The sequence below is a fragment of the Peromyscus californicus genome, unplaced genomic scaffold, assembly GCF_007827085.1.
Source record: "Peromyscus californicus insignis strain IS unplaced genomic scaffold, ASM782708v3 Scaffold_4__1_contigs__length_199733344, whole genome shotgun sequence".
NCBI classification, from domain to species: Eukaryota; Metazoa; Chordata; class Mammalia; order Rodentia; family Cricetidae; genus Peromyscus; species Peromyscus californicus.
Genome location: NW_026294562.1, coordinates 134955287 through 134978396, shown reverse-complemented (window position 1 = coordinate 134978396; position 23110 = coordinate 134955287). Strand labels below are relative to the sequence as shown.

The window sequence follows — 23110 nt, the reverse complement described above, 5'->3', positions numbered from 1 at the left end:
TAAAAGAATAGAGCTGCTCTACAAAACAGTTTGGAGATGTCTCTCAAAACTAAAACTGCCCAAGCTCTTGGGAGGAGGAAGCAGGAAGATCAGGAGTTCAAGACTGTCTTCAACTGCATAGCTAGTTCAGGGTCAATCTGGAATACATGAGACCCCATCTCAAGTCCTGGAGCTTACCGAACGGCCCAGTGGTTACAGTTCTGTGCATTCACCCCAGAGAACTGATGATTCCGTCACCTAGAATCTTGCATGTGTGTGTTAAAGCAGGTGTCTTCATAATTGCCCCCAAACTAAAACTACCTAATCCTCCAATGGGTAAACAGTTAAACTGTGGTTCATCCATTTCCTGGACTACTACCTACCAATTAAAAGTACATGAATTCTAGATACACACAGAAATGTAAATGAACCTCAAATTATTCTGAATTTTTGAAAAAAGCTCCCTTTTGGAGGAATAGACAGTACATGGTTCCATTCACATCACAGCTGTGAACTAGCATGATTGTAGAGATGAAGACAAGATTGATGGTTGTTAGGGCTTAAGGGGTAAGTGTAGGCAAGCCCGTAAAGGGGAAGTCTGTTGGTGATGGTACACTTAAGCTTTTCAGTTGTGGTAGTAATTACACAGGGCTGCATGTGTTCAAATTGTATTGTTGTATAACCCAACGGAGTGCACAGCTTCCTGGAAAATCAGAACAGGTTCTGTGCGATGTGGAATTTCAAATTTCTGATCTTCATTATACTGTGGCTAGGCAAGATGTTGTCACCGGAGAAGGCCGAGTCAGAGGTGCATAGATCCTGCATGTGTTTTTATTTGCAACTTTTGTTGCATTTATGACTACTTTAAATTTAAGGTTTTTTCTTAAAAAAGAAAATAGAGAATTGCCTTGAGAGACTTTCCAGGCCACACCTCAGACTGACTAGGAATTTTCACAGGTACGAGGGGGTGGGCACCTGTGTTTTTCAAAACTCATTAGGTGACTCTCATGTGCAGCCACCTTTGTGAATCTGTGCTTAGTGGTGTGAGTGACTGTCATGATCATTGGCATCCTGCCCTCGCAGAGACAGCAAGACCTCCAGAGCCCTTGCTCTGTGCCCCTCCATTTGAAGCACTTACCCTCCCCCATCATATCTACCCATCAGGAGTAATCACCATTCCCTGTTCACGGCCATAGTCAGGACTTCTTCCAGTGGGGACCAGTTGGCCCCAGATGAATGATTCTGGAAGTGGCACTTAGTTCCCTCTGGAAAGATGCCTGGATTGGCACATGGTCCTGGTTCATCAGGGAGCTCAGAGTCTCCTTGACTTTTCCCCATAGCAGAAGGGAATGGAGACTTGAAGGTGGAGAGGAGGCTGCTGCGTTCATACTTCTTAACAGGGTGTTCCCTTTGCAGGAGCAAAGTGGAGCATTGGAAAGCAGTGGACTTTGGAAAGCCTTTCTAGTTGTGGTCTTTTAGGTTTTGGATTCCTCTCTCTCCTCCCTGAAGTGCATTCTAGATGTAGATGTGTGTGCTGTAGTTATGGTACCACAAGACCATTTGGAACCCAGAGCATGTCCAACAGGAAAGACAGAAACAGGAACGTGAGCCCAAGGCCTGCAGGACTCAGCCAGCCATTGACACCTATCCACAGCTAGCAGGAAAGGCAGTGTGCGAGGCCTTGCTAGACACACTGAAGGGTAAACCCTTCTCAATGAATGGTTCACTCTGGCTATGTGTGACCTCCTCTTCTGTTTTCTGCATAAACCAATTTCTGTCCACTTTCCACCATGAGTTGAAGACACCGGAGGAGTCCGCCCTCTCTTGGACTTCCTGGCTTTCAGAATGATGAGCCCAAGTAAACCTCTGCTCTTTGTAAGTTAGCCAGCCTCAGAATTCTGTTATAAGAAAGCCAAGACATGGAGGTTGACTTAAGAAGGAGGCCTATCCTCGTGAGAATCTGGTGATTTTGTTTGGCCTCCTGGTCTGGCAGCAGGCTCTACAGAATGAATCCCAAGTCAGGCCAAAGTGGTTGTGTTATCTTTGTGGGTATCTAGGTCAATCTATTCCATAACTTGATGCATCCTGAAGAAGAAAAAGCTTTGTCTTCCAAAAAGGAGTGTTTATGTGCCCGTGATATTGCCGGGAGCAAACGTGCCTTAGGAATGGAGGGTAAAGGACTCGGGGAGCAAAGGGAATCTCCCCTGCAACGCCGTGCATTCCAGAAGCGCCGTGCACACAGACAGGTGTCACGAACAAGCTGAAGTCAGCAATGATGGGACATGAAGACAAGCCTGAGGTTACTGATTCCACAGGACCCAGAACCAAATGACAAAGGCAACAAATATTCAGAGGTGACCAAGTCTCCTGATGTCCCTCCTGAGGTTAGACTCTCCATCACACATTCTCTCACTGGTCCCCACCAGTCAGTCACCGGTCTGTGCTCAGTTTCCCTTAGTGGTTGAAGCATTGGTTCCATTTCCATGAAGAATTAACCCTTCTCTTGATAATCTCAAAATGGAGAGAGGGTAGTGTTTGTTGACATGTGGTTCTTCCCTCCCTTTAGTCAGTGAAACCTCGCTGAAATTTTACCTGGGGTGGAAGGAAAACCTTTTGGCCTCGTGAGTGAAGAGGGGTAGCCCGAGATAAAGGCAGGAGGCCCTGCCAGAGTTGTCGGCTTTTGGTAATTCACGTTGACAGACGTTTAAATCAAGGCGAGCGTTAAGGTTGTTTGGGAAGAAGAAAAAGGACAGAGATGGGCCAGCAGCCTTGGACTGTGAGTCCCACTCCACTGCACTAGTGCAACTGAGTCCCATGGGGGCTGGGTGCCATGCAGCCGCAGGGGGAGGGAACTGAACAAGTAGAGGTGCCGCAACATGGGGGCACCATCTTCTCTGTTTTAGCCCTGGAAGTGGCTTATTTGGGGAGCTATGGGGCCTCCTCCAGGGACCTCCCTGTATCAACCCTGGGAGGCTTTTTGTCTGAAACACCTTTCCTATCTTGATGAGACTTTGTGGGCAGGGTCCCTTTCCTGTTTTAATAACCCATTATCAACTTCAGAGTTGCTGCTAGTAAAAATATCAATTATCGCTTATGCAAGACCTGGCATTACTTGAAACCACGTCCCATCTTCAGAACACCATAGTTGCTTTGAGCCAAAATTCAGAGAGGGTTTGAGGACAACTTGTGTACACAATCATTAAGTCAGCCAAAAGAATGTATTTTTATCCTGTAAGTCAAATGCCAGCTAAGCAGTAGTGATTAACTGCAAGAAGTTGTAATTTATACTGGGGAAAGTAGAGAAAATTTTTAAGCCATAAAAAGTATTGCTTAAGGCAGGAGGAAGGAATATAAAGCTCCCAAAGTTTCAACTGCATAGGAATGTCAGAAACAATCTATTGGTTTAAATTTTTTATAGTTTTTATTTTTTTGTGTATGGATATTTTTACTGCATGTATGTATGTGCACTCTGTGTGTCACTGGTACCTGAGGAGTCAAAAGAGGGTATTGGATCACCTGGAACTGGAGTGACCGATGACCCTCCATGAAGGTGCTGGGAATTGAACCCAGGTCCCCTGCAAGAGCAACAAAGTGCTCTTAACCACCAGACCAAACTAGCCCATCATTTTAGAAAAATGATGAGTCTATATTATAATGTCCAAGATTTTTTGAGCAATGTGTAGTCACAAACTGGTATAGTCATGCGCTGCATACAATTTTAGTCAAGGGTCACAAAAGGCATGTATATGACCATGGTCCCTAAGGATACTCTGTGGTGGTGTTTGCATGATGGCAGAAAGGCCTGATGCTATGTCTCTCAGATTGTTCCTGGTCATGAAGCAAGCGGTTTAGTCATTAGTACAACCATCACTTACTTCTTAGAGATGCTCACCTCAGAGTGGAGGTGAGGAGGGATTTGGGTTTTTTTAGTGTGTCCAGAATATGCCAACATGACTGACTTCTCTGGTTTCACCCAAAAATTTGGTTTTCTGATTGGAAAGAAAGTTCACTCTGGGTTTTGGTTTTGACTAATCGATCTAAAGTATGCTGAAGTTTGGTTATCAACTGGTCTACACTATGGCAGTGGTCCTCAGACTTCTAGGTGTTAGAACTACCCGGGAACACGTAAACATCCAAATGTTGAGGTCATGCCTCATGCCAATGAAGTCAGAAGTTCAGACTGTAGGAGCAAGACACCAGCGTTTCTTTGGGCTTTCTAGAAGATTCTACTGTGTGGCCACATTTCAGCCAATGCTGAATAGAAACTGAACGAGGTCTTTCTTGGTCTTCTGATTCTAGAATTTGCCTTTCAAATTTTGGACCATCTCCCTGGTTGTAAGCTTCATTAGGCTGGATATACACTGCTTTGAGCCTGTCATATACATTCATATTGATAAATGTGCTGCTTGAGCCCCCTGAGAACCCGGCTCTGGAAGTGGGGTAACCCCCCATTTCAGACTCACACATGTTTATGTCAAGTGTTCTCCAAGGCCCTTTGTCTGGGGATGGTCTAATCCCTAACTCTGTGACAAAGGACAGAGCAACCAAACACCCAAGAGTGAAAACGCTGTGTTCTTGCGAACAGCTAGAACAGGGGTTGCTATTGTTTATTCCATGATATAAAAGTGCCTGCTGTGGGAAAGGGAGGCGGAAAGTTCAGCCCATGGGAAGCTTATCCATGGAGGGAGAGCTCAGCTGGTTCCTGCTGGGCTGGGTGTTTTGAGCACCCAAGTTGATAATGTTTTGCTATCTTGTCGGACTAGCTGGTTGGTTATCTATCTATCTATCTATCATCTATCTATCTATCTATCTATCTATCTATCTATCTATCTATCATCTAGCTAACTAGGTAGCTAGCTGTCTATCATCTATCATCTGTCTATCATCTATCTGTCCATCTATTTATCATCTATCATCTATCTATCTATCACCTCTCTCTCTCTCTCTCTCTCTCTCTCTCTCTCTCTCTCTCTCTCTCTCTCTCTCTCTCTTTCTCATTGGCCTGCTACATATTTAATAAACTCGCTCATTGAAAGCCATAAGAATCGAGAACCATATAGAACAGAACCTTGAAGGGACATAGCGTGTGTCTCCCACCCCCCCATCCCCCCACCCCCTGCTTGGAACTGTGGCTTTTGACCTACATAAGCTGGATAAGTGTCTTCCTGGAGTTTTTGGTGTGGTGACTCTAGGAAACACCCAGCTACTTCAGGAACACAGGCAAAATGAACAGCACCCCAGGAGAGCAAAACCCTTTCAGAGAAACTCTGGGATCTAGACAGGTTGCTTTGTTTTTCATGAGTTCATGCGTGCCATCAGTTTGCCAATACTTACCAGTTTCTCTGTGTGGTTAGCTCTGGGCCAGGCTGTCAGAAGTTTCTGAGCTGTTGAAAATATAAAACAGAATGACAAGTCCTGCCCTTGGGGTGACTCCAAGAGTCATGGAGAGAGGGACTGGGATGGTCAGAGTTCAGGGACATTCCTTGGCCTCAAGGGTGGACAGCCACTTTAAAGAGAAAAAGGCCTGTAAACTGCGCTCAGAATGGGACTGGGTTCCATGTGAGCCAAAGGCATGAACCAAAGCCCTGGACACTGGCATGCTGTGGGCATTATGAAGGGGCTGACGTTGCTCTGTGCCCTGTGTTGAGCACTCCTCAGCTCTGGAAGGGGCTGGACGAATATATTATTCTGGTTCCCACTCCCTCCCCACCTCCCTGAAAGGATGGAAAAGGTAGAGTCCAAATAATGCCTCAATAAAGACCCCCTGGGGACTGGTTTCATAAAAGGCAAGGGGGTGATAGTCATTAGGAACAGGAAGTCCCCTGTCTTTAGGATTGCTACTGCCTAGAGCGTCCTGTGCCCTTTGATGTCCCCAACAGGCCTTTGAACTTTGGGAGGAGGTAGGTTCTCCCCTTCTGCAGCCCTCCTGCAGTCTGCTAATCCCCCTCTTCGCTGGCCTTTGAAGAGACAGGAAATGCTGGGGTCTGAGGTCTGAACTCCCGTGCCCATTAAAAGACTGCACCAACCAGGGGGGCACAGAATCTGGAAGCCACTGGGGGTAAGGGGCAGGTTCCATCTTATGCCCCTTAGTAGCCTTTGGCTCTCCACCACGTTCTGAGTTTTTGGTAATTAACAAATTAACCAGCACCACAAACAGCCCCTTTCCCATTGGCTGAGAGATCTAGCAGTTACTATTGTGGGGGTCGGGGGTTAAATCTAAGCTTCTTGGGAATCAGAGTTGCTAGATCTAGGTGGACTTGAAACTAAACGAGAATGATATAAAGCCAGTTTATCGTAATCATACACACACACACACACACACACACACACACACACACACACACACGCACGCACGCACGCACACACCTATGTATGTGCTTGTGCACAAGGCCAGAGGAAGAAGTCTAGAGCCCTGTTCTGTTTCTTTTCACTTTATTCTTGTAAGACAGAGTCTCTTACTGAACCTGTTGCTTGATGTTTTTGTTTTTGTTGTTGCTGTTGTTTTAGCTATGTTGGCTAGTCAGCAAAGCCCCGGCCATCCTCCTGCCCTCCTGCCCTCCCACCCGCTGGAGTTACAGGTGCATAGCCATCCCAGCTTTTGCATGAGTGCTCTGAATTTAAATTTGGGTCCTCATGCTTATGCAACAAGTACTTCCCACTGAGCCATCTCTTAGCCCCACCTTGATCATTTCTTCTAAGTTAAAGTATTTGTCCCCTGTTTCATAATGCCCTCAGGCACCTTAATAGGCAGCTCGGAGGCTGTTTAACTCCTTCCCTCTCATAGATGAATGTGCCTAAAATGAATAAAGTCATTGTCTCAGTGGTGATCCCCAACCTTAAAATTATTTTGTTGCTACTTCATAACTATAATTTTCCTACTTGTCTGTACCGCAATGTAAACATCTGATATTCAGGATATCTGATATGTGACCCCTCTTGGGTCACAGGTTGAAAATACTGCTTTAGAATGTGTGCTCCATGTGCCTAGCATTTCAGGGCTATGTGTAGAAAGCATTTGAAAGGTCCATAGTGAATGACTAGCTAGGTATGGCTACGCCTGTCTAGTCAGGGATGAGGAAACTGAGGTACAGGGGTGTTACTAGGAGAGGGGGCAGGTCCTCCATGCTTTGTGATGTCTTTTTACCCTTTTCTCTGTCTCAACATAATCAATGAAGTTTGGTGAGGTAGAGTTAAAGCCCACTTTCTATGAGTGTCATACATGTATATGTAAGTGTAATACAGAAGCAGAGGCACACAGATCTAGACATGACTCATACACCTCGTGTCTTCTGCCATCTCATGACTGGTTCATTGAGAGAGGCAGTATATGTTATGCATATATTACCCATTTTTACCCACCGTGATGTTACCCATTATAGCAAGTAACACCAATACGCTGTTGATCCCATGTGACGGAGCTGTTCCCTGGGCTCTTCATCTCACCTCAAACATTCATTTCCCCAAACCAGTCAAGACAGCTTTGAGGAAAGGCCAGACCTGACTCCTGTTCCCCTGTTCCCTTTCATCAAAATCCAAGAGCTATTGAAAGACAGGTCAGCTCAGAGCCAGCTGAATCCAAAGCTTCCAACATGGCGGAGTCTAGAACCCCCTAGCCATCTTCCATATCTCCAGTCTTCAGTAGAGGTGAGTGGTGTGGTGCATTGTGGGAGTTCTTTCTTGACTCCCTCCATGGCATGCTTTGAGATTTCTTGTAGCAAATCCAGAAGAGGTGTGCTATTTTGTTTAAGATAAGATCCATTCAAAGTCATTAAGTTATTATGGTGTCTAATATATGTGGCATGAGGCCCATGTGTGCCCTTGACCTCCCAGTCACTTAGAGTTAAAATGACTGTGTGCTTAATGCTGCACATTTCCGTTAAATATAACATTGCCAGAAATAATACATGCCCTGGAACACAAACCTAAAATAACATGGAATTTTCAGTCAGGTAATCTTTAATTTAAACTAAAAATAACCTAAACAGTAGTTTATAGAAACCTCAAGGAACAGGACACCCGCCCACTGCCAGTTCATCTAACTGTAGGACACTTACTTAGCATTTGAACCTTTCAAACCAGATGAAGCGTGAGCTATATTAGACATGAGCCCCAGAAAGCCAAGAATCCCACTCTTGGCTGGCCCTGCTGACTCGAACATTCCTTTGGGAAGGCCACTGCTAAGGGCCAGCAGAGGGAAATGCTCACAACAAGTGGCCTGCTGTTGGAGAGAGATGCTGTGGGGAGCATGGCCCCTTTGGGGTCACGTACCAGATATTTACATTTCAATTCATAACAATAGCAAAATTACAGTTATGAAGTAGCAACAAAAAAATAATTTTGTGGAGCCGGGCGGTGGTGGCGCACGCCTTTAATCCCAGCACTTGGGAAGCAGAGGCAGGTGGATCTTTGTGAGTTCGAGGCCAGCCTGGTCTACAGAGTGAGATCCAGGAAAGGCGCAAAGCTACACAGAAAAACCCTGTCTCGAAAAACCAAAAAAAAAAAAAAAAAAAATATATGGTTGGGGGCGTCACCAAAACACAAGGAACTGTATTAAAGGGTGGCATTATCAGGAAGGTTGGGAACCACTGTGGTACATGAAATGAGCCAGTCACAGAAGGAAAGTACTGGATAGTTCACTTATGATTTAAGAGTGGGACAGTGGTGATCAGTGCGGAGGGTCAAGCCACGCCCTTTGGTGATGCAAGGCGAGTAAGGTCTGAGAGCTGCTGCGTAGCCCATAAATGGAGTTAGCACTACTAGATTAAACTAAATAATGTTAAAAATCTCTTGCCACAACAACAAAAAGCTTAGAAAACATAAACCTCAGGGCTAAGGATGTGGCTCCATAGTACAATGTTTGCCTACCATGTACAAGGTCCTGGGCGCAACCACAAGATAAAATTGTTTGAAGTCGCTGATTTTAGGCAGAGTGCGGTGGTACACACCTTTAATCCCGGCACTTGAGACACAGAGGTGGGTGGATCTCTGTGAGTTCAAGGTCAGAACTGATCTATATAGTGAGTTCTAGGCTAGCGAGTGCTATAAAGTAAGACTTGTGTCTCAAAAACATAAAAAGATTGCCTCAAAAAGAAGTAAGCCTATTATGTGAAACTTTATTTGAAAGTTGATTTCCCATATATTGACATATAAATAAACTTTTCCTTTTGCCCACCAAAAAGAAAAGAATTATTTAAAAAAGAAAAGAAAATAGAACAGTTGCATTGAGAGAAAGAGAGAACTTGCTTTATACATCCAAATGACTGTAGTAGTATATCTAAATTGCCTCATTGGACCAAATTACTCAAGGTCTTCCTTTGACCCTTAACGTTTGGGAGAGTGATGCCCACCCGGGAAGAGTAGGTGGTAATTATCCAAGCAGAGATGGTTCTCATCCTGTGAGCTGTCTGCCTCGCTATTGAAATAATTTCACACCTGTCACAAAGATGAGGTGTCTTCTATTTGGGGCACATTGTGCAGCATCAAACAGATAATCTATTTGGTAAATATTTATCTGAGCTTGCTGGAGGCCAGTCCTGCTGAGAAGCTGTGTGGAGGGCTGGGTCAGGTGGAAGAAGGAGAACCCCCATGAGCGGCTCCAGAGCTCTGTGAAGAGCACTGCTGTGAGGGACAGAAGCTGACGCAGCAGCAGGAGAAAGAGGTGCTGGCTCTTCGGTCCAATACAAGCTGGCCGGCTGACCAGTTAACTGGAAAACTGGTCCAGGTGGAGAAACATCAAAGTATTATACTTAGGTGCTTTAAACAACTTAACGTCAGCTTTATAAACATATAGACTGTGTTATAGTTTAACAACTGTTTCAATATATCATAAACAGTTCTTGTTTATTTGTTTTTTTTTTTTCCAGTTTTATGATTGAGAGGCAAGTCTTTCTGCTAAGGGCATCTGCCCACTGGGACATTATCAACTTCCTTCCTGCTAGCATACTCCTAATGCAAGTGGGAACCCAGTTTCCTCCCCTTCTTTTCATCCTGAGGTGGTTTGAAAGAAAATGACCCCCAAAGGGAGTGGCTCTATTAGGAGGTGTGGCCTTGTTGGAGTGGGTGTGGTCTTGTTGGAGGAAGTGCATCACTGTGGGGGCGGGCTTTGAGGGCTCATATATGCTCAAGCCACACCCAGTGAGACAGACCAACCACTTCCTGTTGCTTGCAGGATATAGAACTCCCACCTAATTCTCCAGCACTATGTCTGCTCCAGCACCATGTCTGCCTGCACACCACCATGTCCCACCATGATAATAATGGATTGAACCTCTGAAGTGTAAGCGATCCCCAAGGAAATGTTTTCCTTTAGAAGAGGTGCCGTGGTCATGGTGTCTCTTCACAGTGATAGAAGCCCTAAGACATATCCTTTCCTTGTTCTTTCCTCCCTGCCGCCTCATTGAACCTAAGGACTTGCGTGTGCTAAGCCAGGGTTCTACCACCAAGTTACTGCTGCAGTCACTCCAATCTCTTTAGTATACACATTTCTATATGTAGCAGGAAGGTAAAGCCTCCCATGAAGCAGTCTGGGACCAGATGTGTATGATTTATTCTTCATCTTTTACTGTTCTGCCCATAGATCATGGTAGCCATGTATTTTAGTTAATAGCCACATTAGTTTTCATGGAAACAACTTTGCCTTCGCCTGCATATTTCATTGCTTAATACACCATGAAGTCATGAAGTCCCATGTATGAGGTAATGGGTATCACTGGCATGTGAAGGTTGGAGAATACAGTTAACTATCCTCAACTGGTAGAAACAGATGGATAAGGCATACTAGCCCAAGACTCAGGATGCCTGAGCACCAGGCAGTGTGTTCTCCAGAGGATATGGCTTTGGCTGGGATCGGGCCAAGACAGCATCCACACAGGCAAATGTGTAGAGGTGCCTAATGGGATGCAGAAAGCATAGTGTGATCTGCTGGGGAGACCTCAGCATGAAAGAGCAAACGGGGATATCAAGAGGAGGTAAAAGATGTTCGAGGAAAGTAGGGAACTGGGGCTCAGGGAAAGCATTGGGAACCCCTGCTTGTCATGATCTCCTCTCCCAGGCTGTGGTGACCTGAGTTAGGGATGACAACTTTTGTCCATTCCATCTCCTTCTGGCACTTGAGAAACATCCAATATTTTTGAATGAATCAAAATGCGTGGTTCTGTTTTTTCACTGTAATTACTACCAACACCCCCCCCAAAACAAAACAAAAAAAAACAACAACAAAACGGTTTCCTCAAGTACACTGGGTTTCTCTCCTGGAAATCATTGTCCGCAAGCTGTGGGCAAGCCAAGCTTGTGTGCTCTGCACCTTAGCTCACCCCACTGTAGGCATATGGGTAAACTAAGGTCGCCGTTCAGGTCAGTGGCTGGTCAGACTCCCATCTAGCGGTGCCTCGAAGTGTTCCTCAGGTACAGTTGGAAGGTGGCAGGACTATAGTACCTGATGGTACCCAGGGAACACGGGCTGATGAGGCACGGGGGTCGTTCTGGGTCTTCTCGTGTTTCTTGTGAATGGGGAAGGTTTTTTTAGTAAACGAGCGAAAACATGGAGAGAGCTGAAAGATAGCAAACACAGTCTTCAGTAACTCAGCCTCCGGAGTTTTCCACTGGCTCTCAGCAGAGTGTGGCTCAGCAACAGAATGATATTTAGTGTGAGATATCCGGTCATCTCATCAGAAGATGAGGCTTGATTAACTATCTTGGATTTTATTAACTGTCATACTTGTCATTAATTATCACAAATAAGAATTCATTCATTCGCTCATCATTAATTCTTTTTGCTCAGTCTTCAGACATTCTGTAATCAAACCACGTCAGTTTCTGTATAAACTGACTGTGATCTGTAGTGTGAGAACATTATCACCCTACATCACTCTCTTGTACTTTAAACTTGATTAAACTTGACCCAGGACCTAGAAATGAGACACATGGGGCATCGCATCCCACACTCTTTCTCTTTCTCTCTGAACAGCCTGGGAATGAACCACGACGATGACCACTCATCTTGTGCCGGCCGTTCGCACATCATGTCAGGAGAGTGGGTGAAAGGCCGGAACCCTAGCGACCTCTCTTGGTCATCCTGTAGTCGAGATGACCTCGAGAACTTTCTCAAGTAAGTCCTTGAATCGTTCTGTAACATCAACAACAGGAAGTTTTTCCAAAAGACCAAAGATGGGCGTCACCTTAGCAAGTATGAGACGCGAATCCTTAGATGAATCCTCAACTGGCTTGGGAGATGGTCAGGGCAGAGTGTCCTGTAATGGGCAAAGGCCTCTTCCTGAGGTTGTAGCTGGTATGATGTCGCATGTCCAGTAGGGGATCATTAAATGATTGGTTGAATGAAATATCAACCTGGTGCCTCTGTCTTGCACTTCCCCACCGGTCTGTGACCACGAGTGGACACCATGGTAGGGACAACTTAGCTGCTGGAGAACTGAGAACCTGCTACTTGCTGAAGCTGCTTCCCTTGGAGGGAGTGGATTAGCTGGGGGTGGGTTTGCACACTTCCCTCCTTTATGGGGGAAGGGATGTGCTTCTCACTAGCTCGGTCTCCCTAGAGAATGTCTACACTGTTCTCTGATTTCTGTGGAACAGTTTGGTTTTAGACCCTTGTTAAAGTAAGTATATCCAGCCGGACGGCAGTGGTGCACGCCTTTAATCCCAGTACTTGGGAGGCAGAGCCAGGTGGATCTCTGTGAGTTCGAGGCCAGCCTGGGCTACAGAGTGAGATCCAGGACAGGCACCAAAACTACACAGAGAAACACTGTCTCAAACACCCCCCCCCCCCCCCCCCGCAAAAAAAGGTAAGCACATCCAAGGTCGCTGTTGACCCGTTGGTGTCTGATCTTAGGGCTGTATTTACAGTGTTGATTTATGGGTCCTGATTGCTTCTCTACTTTGTTGTGTTAATCCACATGAAGTGGAAGCAGAAATGAATCAGTGAGTCTCACTGGCGGGTTGAGTTTGACAGACCAGCTCTCTTTGACAGGACCCGGGGAATGTGGGTTGAAGTAGTTAAAGGATTTTCTTCATGTTTCCTACGGGTGGAAAAAGTGTTCAGTACATAGGCTTAGAAATGAACTTACTGGTTTTAAGATAGTCTACTTCCACTGATTGTAATCACAGACTCCTAATAAAATGTTGTGAGCCACTGATGTTACTCCCTATGACCCAGAAGGGTCAGAGTGACAAGACGGGATGTTGTACATTTGTTCAGGTGCACAGTGCTGGTCCCATTAGTAACAAATGGCTGTGACTGAGCCTGGGATCTGTGGACTAGCCTCAGCTCTGTGTGTGTGTGTGTGTGTGTGTGTGTGTGTGTGTGTGTGTGTGTGTGTGTGCATGCATTAAATCCTTTCTTCAATGGTTTGGGAAGTGTCTGGTTTCATCTGCCTTGCTTTAAGGATAGGAAATAAAATCATTGAGCATTTTATCTCCTAACAGAGGCCTGTTCAAGAAATGTATCTCCCATTGTAAATGAACATTTCCTTCCCAGTTGAAACCCGGCAGTTCTTGTCAGAGTGAGTCCCTGACTTGCCTTCTGCGATAGCAGGAGATTTATTTGACCAAGTGAGACATCAAGACTGGCGTACTTGCTTTAGCCCAGTAGTCCCTCAAAGAGACTCCATGGTGTCAGAAATCAGAACTTTGAGTTTATTTAAAATAAAACAACCTTAACTTGTGTTATTTTTTTGTTTATGGCAACTTTTTCTCAAAGCCATATTCTAATTTAAAAAGAAATTGTCATCAAATGCCCCTAAGAAAGCTTACTTGCTTCATCAGAGCAGTATCTATGGCCCCACCAAGCGGTCAGTTCTGCATTGTCTTCAGAGCAGAGACCCACATTTCACCATATAATAAAAGAACACACACACACACACACACACACACACACACACACACACACCCCAAAAGGGTAACCCGGGTGTCCAGTGCCAAGGCCCTTGTCCCTTGAATCATCCAAGGCACATCCTTCTCGGAGACTGAAAACCTAGAATAAAGATGAGCTACTACATTTGGAGACTGATCTGCTTCTTGGCTTTTTCAGATCCAAAGTCAGTACCTGTTTACTGATCACTGACCCCAGGAGTCAGCACGCCCTACGTCTTCCATACAAGCTGCCAGGCATGCACTACAGTGCCAATGAGCAGTGCCAGATCCTGTTCGGCACCAATGCTACCTTCTGCAGAAACATGGAGGTAAGCAGTCAGGGAAGGGCAGATGTAGGAAGACACACAGCCCAGCAGCCCCGCTGCAGGTCTGGATTCTGCTGAATGTCATGGGTATCTCAGACATAGACATGAGTGTGACCGTGTATATGCATAGGCATGAGGGTGTGTGCATGTGCACACATCCTCACAGGTACTTGCATAGGTGTGCCCCATATAACCAACTGTGAAAGTGCCAGCACATGCTTTTCCAAGCATCTATCCATTCACAGCCCTGCACATGGGTCACTCTGAAGGAGATACTTTGGGGATACTCACACTAGTAGCCTGGTGTTTTTGCATGAAATCTTTAGGACAAAGGAAATCTAGTCACACTTCTGAGACATGGTGTGATGTCGCCTGATATCAAACTCTGCCTAGTTAAGGAAGCAAGCTAAAAACTGGTTCACACTGGAGGTTATCAGATGGAGAGAATTTAATAAGTGACACGTTGATTTTATAATAATAATAATGTACAAACAGCACTTATTGATCAGCACCCATTTGATTGATCCTAAAGCCCTAGCCTGCATGAGCTCCATTAGTCCTCACCAGAACTCTCTAGAATCTACCTCCTGGTTGTAGACAATACTACCAAATCAAACTCCGTTATTATGCCAATGGTTTGATTATGGCATAGGTAACAGTGCAAGGACTTGGAGCCAAATCTGGTCACCCCCACCGTGCAGATTTGCTCAGTATACTGCAAACAGTGAGGCCTAGGGCTCGGCCAATTCTGTGTATGGAAAGTGCCAAGAGGACTGTGCTAGGACCTGTGACAGGACATTTGCCATGTGTATGGCTACCTGTGGGAGAGACAGGAGTGGCCCCGACACCAGAAGCATACTAGAGAAGCAGGTGGTCCAGGTGGTGCTTGGCAGTGAGGCTTGGCTTGAGTAGCAGGTGTATCGCATGGGACAGAAACAGACGTGGCTAGGGGCATATGAAGCTCAGGAGCCCCCACAATGCAGTCTGGGATATTTGTTGAAGGCCTGGGCTCAAGATAGCATGTAGTCCCAAGGAAGATACACAATAGACTGGCCAGTCTCCAGATATAGGAACTCAGCAGGCCCAACCCCAAAGCTAACAGCTACATAGAGGCTACCTCCAGAATGAAGTCCCCAGGGATGGGGCTGGGGAGGGGAGGGGACTCTCAGACACCAGAGATGCTATGATTCCTCTTGGCTGCTCCATGTTTAAATGTGAATTGGTTCGGGACATTGAGCCAACATCTCTCGGCTGGGTGCTGCCTACCGTTTTAGGGGCACAGAAAACATCACCTCAGAGCCAGGCTAATGCTGGCTATGAGCTGGCTCTTCCAAGAGCATCTACCGAAATGTGGTCCTGAATCCTCTCTCCAACAAAGGCCCCTCCATGCCTGACTGATGTGATCAGTCCCAGGACTCCATTGTCCCCAGCTCCTCATGGTACCTGATGCTCACCATCAGCCACTTCATGGATTCATGCTTAAGGCTGTTGTTACTGTAGCCAAGTGCCTATGGCCAGCCTCCAGTTACTAGAGTGAATTGGAGAGTAAAGAGAGAGCAGGTTTCTAGAGACCCTTGATGAAGACAGTGTAACTTCAGTATGAAGAACACATAGGTAGGTCCTGGGGAGAATGCTGGAGTCTCAGGAGGAACAGAATGGTTCCAGGCCCCTGGAGTGGAGAAGGAGAAAGTGTCCAGCAAAGACCTGGACACGGTGATCACTTTGTCTCCTGAGGGGTTTGCCCCAGGGCTAGTGGGGCAAAGTGGTCAGGCAAAGCTGCCCAGCCAATGTAGGATTGGGTGAGTTGGGGACTAGACAAACGCCATCTCCCCATTTCCCGCCATTCCTGTCCAGGGGTGAGGTAATTGCACAGCTGTCTTTGCGAGGGTTTCTATTTCTGTGAAGAGACACCATGACCACAGCAACTCTTAGAAAGGACTACATTTAATTGGGGTGGCTTACAGTTTCAGAGGTCTAGTCCTTTCTCATCATGGTGGGAAGCAAGGCAGTGTACAACAGGAAGTGAACCAAGTCCCACACTGGGCATAGTTTGAGCATAGGGACCTCAAAGCCTACCCACACTGCGTCATACTTCCTCTAACAAGGCCACACCTCCTAATAGTGACACTCCCTACGGGCCAATCATTCAAACACATGAGTCTGTGGAGGCCATTCCAATTCAAACGACTACACAGGATAAGGTGACATGGAAGGACACTCATGTTTGGGGATTCACAGTTTTCCAGGTTGGATGCTTTCCTGGGACTGTCACATGCAGCCCTGACTGCTACACTCCAGGCAGAAGCTTTTGAACTCAACTTTAGCAGGTGAGGAAACAGAGCAGGAAGAGAAGCATAGACGCCCCCTACTGGGAGAGCCAGGAAGGCTGGCTAGTTTGAAGATAGACCCCAGGAGACAAGCCACATGGGATTCTCTCAGCTCATTAGCATCCTTCTTTCAGAGGACAGTTAGAAAGATTAGCCCTGCATCACAGCTACCTTCCAGAGAGGGTTCTCAACCTTCCTCATGCTGTGACCCTTTAATACAGTTCTTCATGTTGTGCTGACCCCAACCATAAAATCATTTTGTTGCTACTTCATAGCTGGAATTTTGCTACTGTTATGAATCATAATGTAAGTATCTGATAAGCAGGATATCTGATATGTGATCCCCAAAGGGGTTGTGACCCACAGGTTGAGAACCATTGACCTAGAAGCTGAAACTCCCCACGAACACCCTGAAGATGGCCCATTTGTAAGTTCTGTTGAGACACCACATGGATTCCTCCAGCTAGTCAGCAGCTGCGTCTCGTGTTCAGTGAAAGCATTTTCCTTAACAGAGTCATCATTAATAGATCAAAACAAATCAACATCTTCTAGCCCCAGTCTCTAGACGAAGTGACTATATGTGAGTAGAGGGAAAGGGTAGCCTAGAGGCAGACACTTGGGTGGTTGCTAGCCATAGCTTGCCCTGGTCATCATCCCCTCTGGTGATTTAGTGATTTTTTTTTTTAGGGGATTCTAGAAGTGAGCTGACAGTGAGTGTTTACACCATACAACATGTCCCAGTAACACTCCTACACTTCAGGGAACGCATGGCAGAATGCCTCTCTGGGATACCTGGAATGCTGGGAACTTGGGGCATGGTGCCCTAGCCCTGGCTACATCCCTCTCGTCAGATGCACACCGGAACAGCCTCATGACCAGACTCTAGCTCACCATGTCCTTAGTCTGCCTCTCCCTGCTTCAGGGTCTGTGCTCTGGCGACACCCAGTCGTGCGGAAGTCTGCGTCCATGTCTGCCCTTGGTCCTTCCTGGAGCATAAGCTCAGGGCTGCTGGGTGCTCTCTCACTGCTCTCTCTCCCCACCCCATTCTCTAGGCCCAGGTCACCTCCTCTATTCTGGCCTGGCCTTCCTGCTCTCTCTGAAGCCCACCAGAAGGCTCATGGCAAAAACACAGCCAGCTTCTCGGGGCTCCTCCCTCTACCTGGCAGCCGCTGTCTCGGTGATCCGAATGGCTCAGTCTTTCATTTTTGAGTTTTCACATGCTACCTTCTCCATGAGGCCGGCCCCGCCACCCTGTGGAGATTATAGTCTCGACGCCTTTCCTGACCCCCTCAAGAAAAGCCCTGTTTCCATATGCTTACTGCTTTTTAACTGGCTGCTCCCTCTCCCAGCTGCAGTAATTAAAGACAAAACATGAAATGGTGAGCTTTCAGGACATTGGCCGTCAAAAAGCCAAGGCCTTCAATGACTGAGAGATCTGAAGGAGGTGGAGGAGCCCCATGGTTCTGCTCACCTGTGGCCTGGACCGCCCTCAGTCTGCAGCACATAGAAGGAGAACCCGAGAGGGCTGCAGTGGTTCCGTAGGAGACCAGCCTTCTAAGAGTGTGCGAAACTCACTGTGACAAAATGCCCCCACAGAAACAAGCTGTGGGAGAAGCATCCATTTGTGATAGCGGGAACATGAGGCAGTAGCTCTTCACGTACTGGTGGATCAGGAAGCAAAATTGTTGAGTTATATATCAGAGGTGGGTGTAACCTTCAAGATCCTCCTGTAACAATTTACTTTTGCTATATATCCCAGAAGTTCCACAACTTCCCAGAGCAAGGCTACCATCTGTGGACCAGGTGTTTGAACCACAACAGATACACAAAGAACCTTAGAGACCTACAGAGGGTCACCCTTGACTACTCAGCTTAGTGTAAAAACACTGCCCAAGGCAAGGCAATTAGCTGTCCTCAAGAGTTGGAGGGAGAATCTCAGGAGCTCTTGTGGGCATCAGGTAGATGACACAGGGTTCTGTTTCAGAAACGGTGCTATATCAGCCTTCCACTAAAATGCTGTTCTAGTCCCGCACTATAAGTTTGATCTGATCTCAGATCAAACTTGTGATTAATTTATGTGACTGGGCAGATGACTCAGTTGGTGAGTTGCTTGACCTGCAAGCCCGAGGATCTGCATTTGGATCCCCATTACACACATAAAAGCCAGGTGTGGCAGCGTGTGTCTGTAACCCCAGTGCTGGGGAGTGGGGAAGGGCACAGAGACAGGCTTATCTCTGGATTTTGCACATGTGCACACATGATATATACATACATCACACACAATTTTTAAAATTTAAGATTTACCAAATTTTAGAACAAAATTCAGGTAATAGATATACAGAACTGCTTATTACTCGAAAGCTACAACTACCATGTCCACTATCAACTAAAAAAAAACCTGACAGACATGCAAAGCAGGAAAATGCCTCCATCTTGAGGGAGAGTCAATAAAAACTGACCTAGAAATGACACAAATAGTATAGTTACCCATGTCAAGGACATCAGAACAACAATTATAATAATAGGACATATTAAACACACACAGGGATTATGGGAATGGTGTCTACCTGGAACTTCTGGAATAGAACCCTGCAAAGTCTTAGATGAAGGATCTCCTGGACAAGATTAATAGCAAATTAGACATTATAGAAGAGGGAGTTAGTAAGTTTGAACACAAAGCAACCAAAACTATTTAAAAATGAAACACCAAGCCTGGGGGGGGGGGGGCGACTGAAAACAAGTCAAATTTGATGAAAACGTTCAGACCACAGGTCAAAGAAGGGCAGTGAAGTTTAAATTCAAGAAACAAGGAAATCTGGACCAACATTCATCATGACCAAAACATTTAAAAATAGTAACAGTTGCCAGCAAGAAAGTTCAGCAGGTAAAGGAGCTTGCAGCTAAGCCCTATGACCTGAACTCTGTCCCCATAACCCACACAGGTAGGAGAGAACCTACTCCCACATGTGCTACCACATATAGGCACATGCACATACACGCACATACATGAATAAATACACGTGATACAGAAGCAGTAGTAAAGATAAAAATCTTAAAAAAAACACCCAGGTGATTAAAGACAGATATACAGATAATTACAGTGTATTGCTCATTAAAGTCAGTGCAAGCAGATAAAGGGGTGGAGCAGTTTCTTAGAGTATTGAAAGAGAGACGTCTGCTAACATAAAATTCTATACCTAGCAAAATTATCTTTCCAAAGTCATTGTGAAATTACATGCTTTCTATTCCACCAAAGTTCAAAAACCTCCCCATGTGCAGGATGCACTATGAGAAATAGTATCTAAAGGAAGATAGTGAGTGAGAAAATCTGTTTCTAAAAAGGAATGAAGAGCCCTGGAAATAGCCTCTAAGTGGGTAAAACATGTGGTTTATATGAGCACCTATACATGTCTTTAAAATATCATTGATCATTTGACAAAAAGAACTAGAAATGTTCTTGTGGTAGACCTCCACATTTGAAACCCCAGAGCTTGTGAGTGTTGTTGTGAACAGTGTGAGTGACTTTTCAGGTGTGATTTAATCACCTTCAGATGGGGACATTGCCCTAGACGACCTGTGTTGGTCTGATAGGCTCAGAAGAATCATCCAGAAGGATGCAGAGTGAGTGACTGATAAAGTGACGTTAGAAGCAGGAGATTGGAGTGACAGCCGACGAGGACACAGGTTCATCTAGACCGCAGTTAGAAGAGGCCCCAGGGAGGAGCCAGGCTTGCAGGCGGGTTGACTTTAGCCCAGTGAGAGTGATTTTGGACTTCTGAGTTCTAGAACTATCAGACAACTGTGCTGTTTTAAACTAGTAGCTTGTTTTTAATCAGCAATAGAAAACCAATAGAAATTCGCCATTGGAAACTAATACACTCCCTTAAAGTCATGGCATTTGCCAGGAGAGGATTGGAAGCGTGATTCTGTAGGGTTTTTATGCACGAGGGGGAATAAAGTAGCCTTCTTTGACCACAGCTTTACTTTCTAAGGTTTCAGTTACCCACAGTCGACCAGAGTCCAAAAATGCTAAGTAGAAAATTCCAGAAATGAGCAATTAGACAGTTTTAAATAACTTTGGCCGGCACGCTGTTACAAGTGTCATTTTGTTGGTAATTGTTGTTGCAAATCCCTAATCCCTTGCTATGCTGTTTAAATTAAACTTTATCAGAAGAATGTGTAGGAAAGAAACGGTACATGTGGTGTTGGGTACAGTTGCATGTCTGGTGTTCTAATAGGAGACAGATAAATAAAGCCTGACAGTATCAGTTATAAAACAACCAGTTAACAAAGGAAAATGCATGTAGCTATATATTGTGCCTTTACTAAGATTCCTAAGCTCATAAGAAAACTATGCAAGGATGTACATGTGTTATTTAAAATTACATATGTATTGTAAATGGCGCTCCATCTCCTTCAGGAAGTAAGGCATTGTGCATCTTTTCAGAGTCCACGACATGTTCCTTATAGATGCGAGACTTTCTTGGACCTGTAACTCTCCCTCACTTCCCTGTGGAGTGCTCCAGCTGTCTAGTCCTCACAGCTGCAGTCTCGTCTATTGCTGCCATTACATCTCAAATTGTCTCCACCCCCCATGCCCGATTTCAGAAAGAACGTGCTGTGGGCCAGAGAGATGGGCTCAGTAAGGACAGCACTTGTTGTACCAGCCTGAAAATTTGAGTCTAGACCTCCAGAACCCACAGAAAAATCAAACACGGCCACACATCTGTAATCCTGGTGCTCTCATAGAGACATTGGAGGTGGATGTAGGAAAATCCATGGGAGCTCATGAGGTAGCCTGGTGTACACAGACGTGAAAACAAGACAGACTTTGTCTCAAATAAGATGGGAGGTGAGGACCAACACTCAACATTGTGCTCTGAACTACGCACGTGTGTGTGCGTGCACGCAAGCTCACACACATGCACACACACACACACACACACACACACACACACACACACACACGTACAGAAATCTTTTTAAAAGATTTTAAAAGCCAAGCTCCAAACCACTTTTGGTCCCTTCTAATAGGAAAAAATCTACTTACTAGATGTCATAAAACAAAAGAAAATACTCATGGAGAGGCATTTTAGGAGAGAGAATATCATGCAGGAATTACAACTTCAAAAGGCTGGAGGAACGTCTCTCTTAAAAGCTGCATTCCTGTGTGGGAATTAAGAATGTGGTCTGGATTCCCAGGCCCTGCTCCCTGGAAGACAAGGACTGAAGGGATGTTCACAACCAGCCACAGGGCTGAGTCCCTGTGCAGAGCTAGCATGGAAAACTTGGAACATTAATGAGACAACTGTGTGTATTGTGTCTGTCTGTCTCTCTGTCTGTATTTTGTCCCAAACATTTCTAAAGCTTTAAGCCTACCACCAAAAATAATGCACTGGCAGCAGGGTTGGACATGGCCCAGGAACTAAAACCGAGACACCAAGGCTGCAGGGTTGAGTGTGTCTGTTTTTAGACTACAGAACTTCAAACGAGGAACTAAAGAAACTAGGTAGATTGCATTTTGAGACCAGGCATCTCCACACTTGTGAGCCCTCTTCAGTTCTCAGCTCTACCTTCTGAGGAACAAGCTTCCCTGCCAAGGGCTGGCAGTGTGGCTCAGTGGGTAAAGGCACTGGCCACCGAGATAGCATGAATTCAATCCCAAGGACCCACATGGTGGAAAGAGGGAACTGACTCCCCAAGTTGTCCTTTGACCTCCAAATACATGTCATCCCAACCACACACGCACATGTGCCACACATGCACACTACATAAATAATAAAAGGAAAGTTAAAAAGATAAACAAACACATAAATGCTAAATACATAAGCAAGAGTCAAAGTCCTGCTTGAAAGATGAGCCTAGAGTGTGTGCTAACAGAAGGTCGAAGGCAGGTACGGCCTCCCTGGTCTCAGGAGACTGCATTTCTCATCCCTCACATGACCCTGGGTATCCTGAACCAAAGCCCTTGGATGGTTTCACTGGATTTTTGTGAAACAGGCTGGGAAAGTGATTGCAACTTTTCCCTCCAGCTTCTCACTGAAGCGAACATCCCCTTCACTCATGATGGCTGGCAAGAGGCCCTAGCTGTCTTTGCAGTTCCCATGGCGGGCACTGAGATTAGGAGTCACAGATCCCTTCACCCTGTCTACCAGCTATGGGTAACCTCACAGACTACCGTTTGTACTCCCCACAACTTCCACATCACAGTGACCATTCTACCCCAGGCCAGCTCTTATCATAGTGTGTTTATCAACACATTTCCTAAGCCAGTGACATCCCAACCTTGATGACCTGAGTTCCAGGGTGAGAGGAGTGAACTCTACCAAGTTGTCCTCTGACCCCCACACACATGCACATGCCTGGCACTTGCACACCCAACACCCTTCCAGACACACAAAATGTAATTTAAACACTTTAAAACCAGAAACTCTCAATATCGTGTTACTCACAAGGAAATGTCTTTCTGTACCTTGAACACATCAATTGCATTGTCTCCCTGCTAATCCTGTAAGTCTCATGTTCGTCGGCTTTGACAAGCATACTCTGAGAAGGGGGTAATAGGTGCCACTGAGTGTTCAGAGCCCTGGAAAGGGCCCGGCAGGCCAGCTTCCG

The 23110-nt window shown here is 45.7% G+C and overlaps 1 protein-coding gene across 2 annotated transcripts in view; it reads left to right on the top strand.

Moving 5' to 3' along the window:
- Adamts17 (ADAM metallopeptidase with thrombospondin type 1 motif 17) overlaps positions 1 to 23110 on the top strand; it is a 323860-nt gene that overhangs the window by 157691 nt on the left and 143059 nt on the right. For both annotated transcript variants that reach the window (XM_052763539.1, XM_052763540.1), the window contains exons 9-10: positions 11945 to 12085; positions 14021 to 14171. In XM_052763539.1, the coding sequence (XP_052619499.1) occupies positions 11945 to 12085; positions 14021 to 14171 (292 nt within the window). The remainder of the gene's footprint in view (positions 1 to 11944; positions 12086 to 14020; positions 14172 to 23110) is intronic.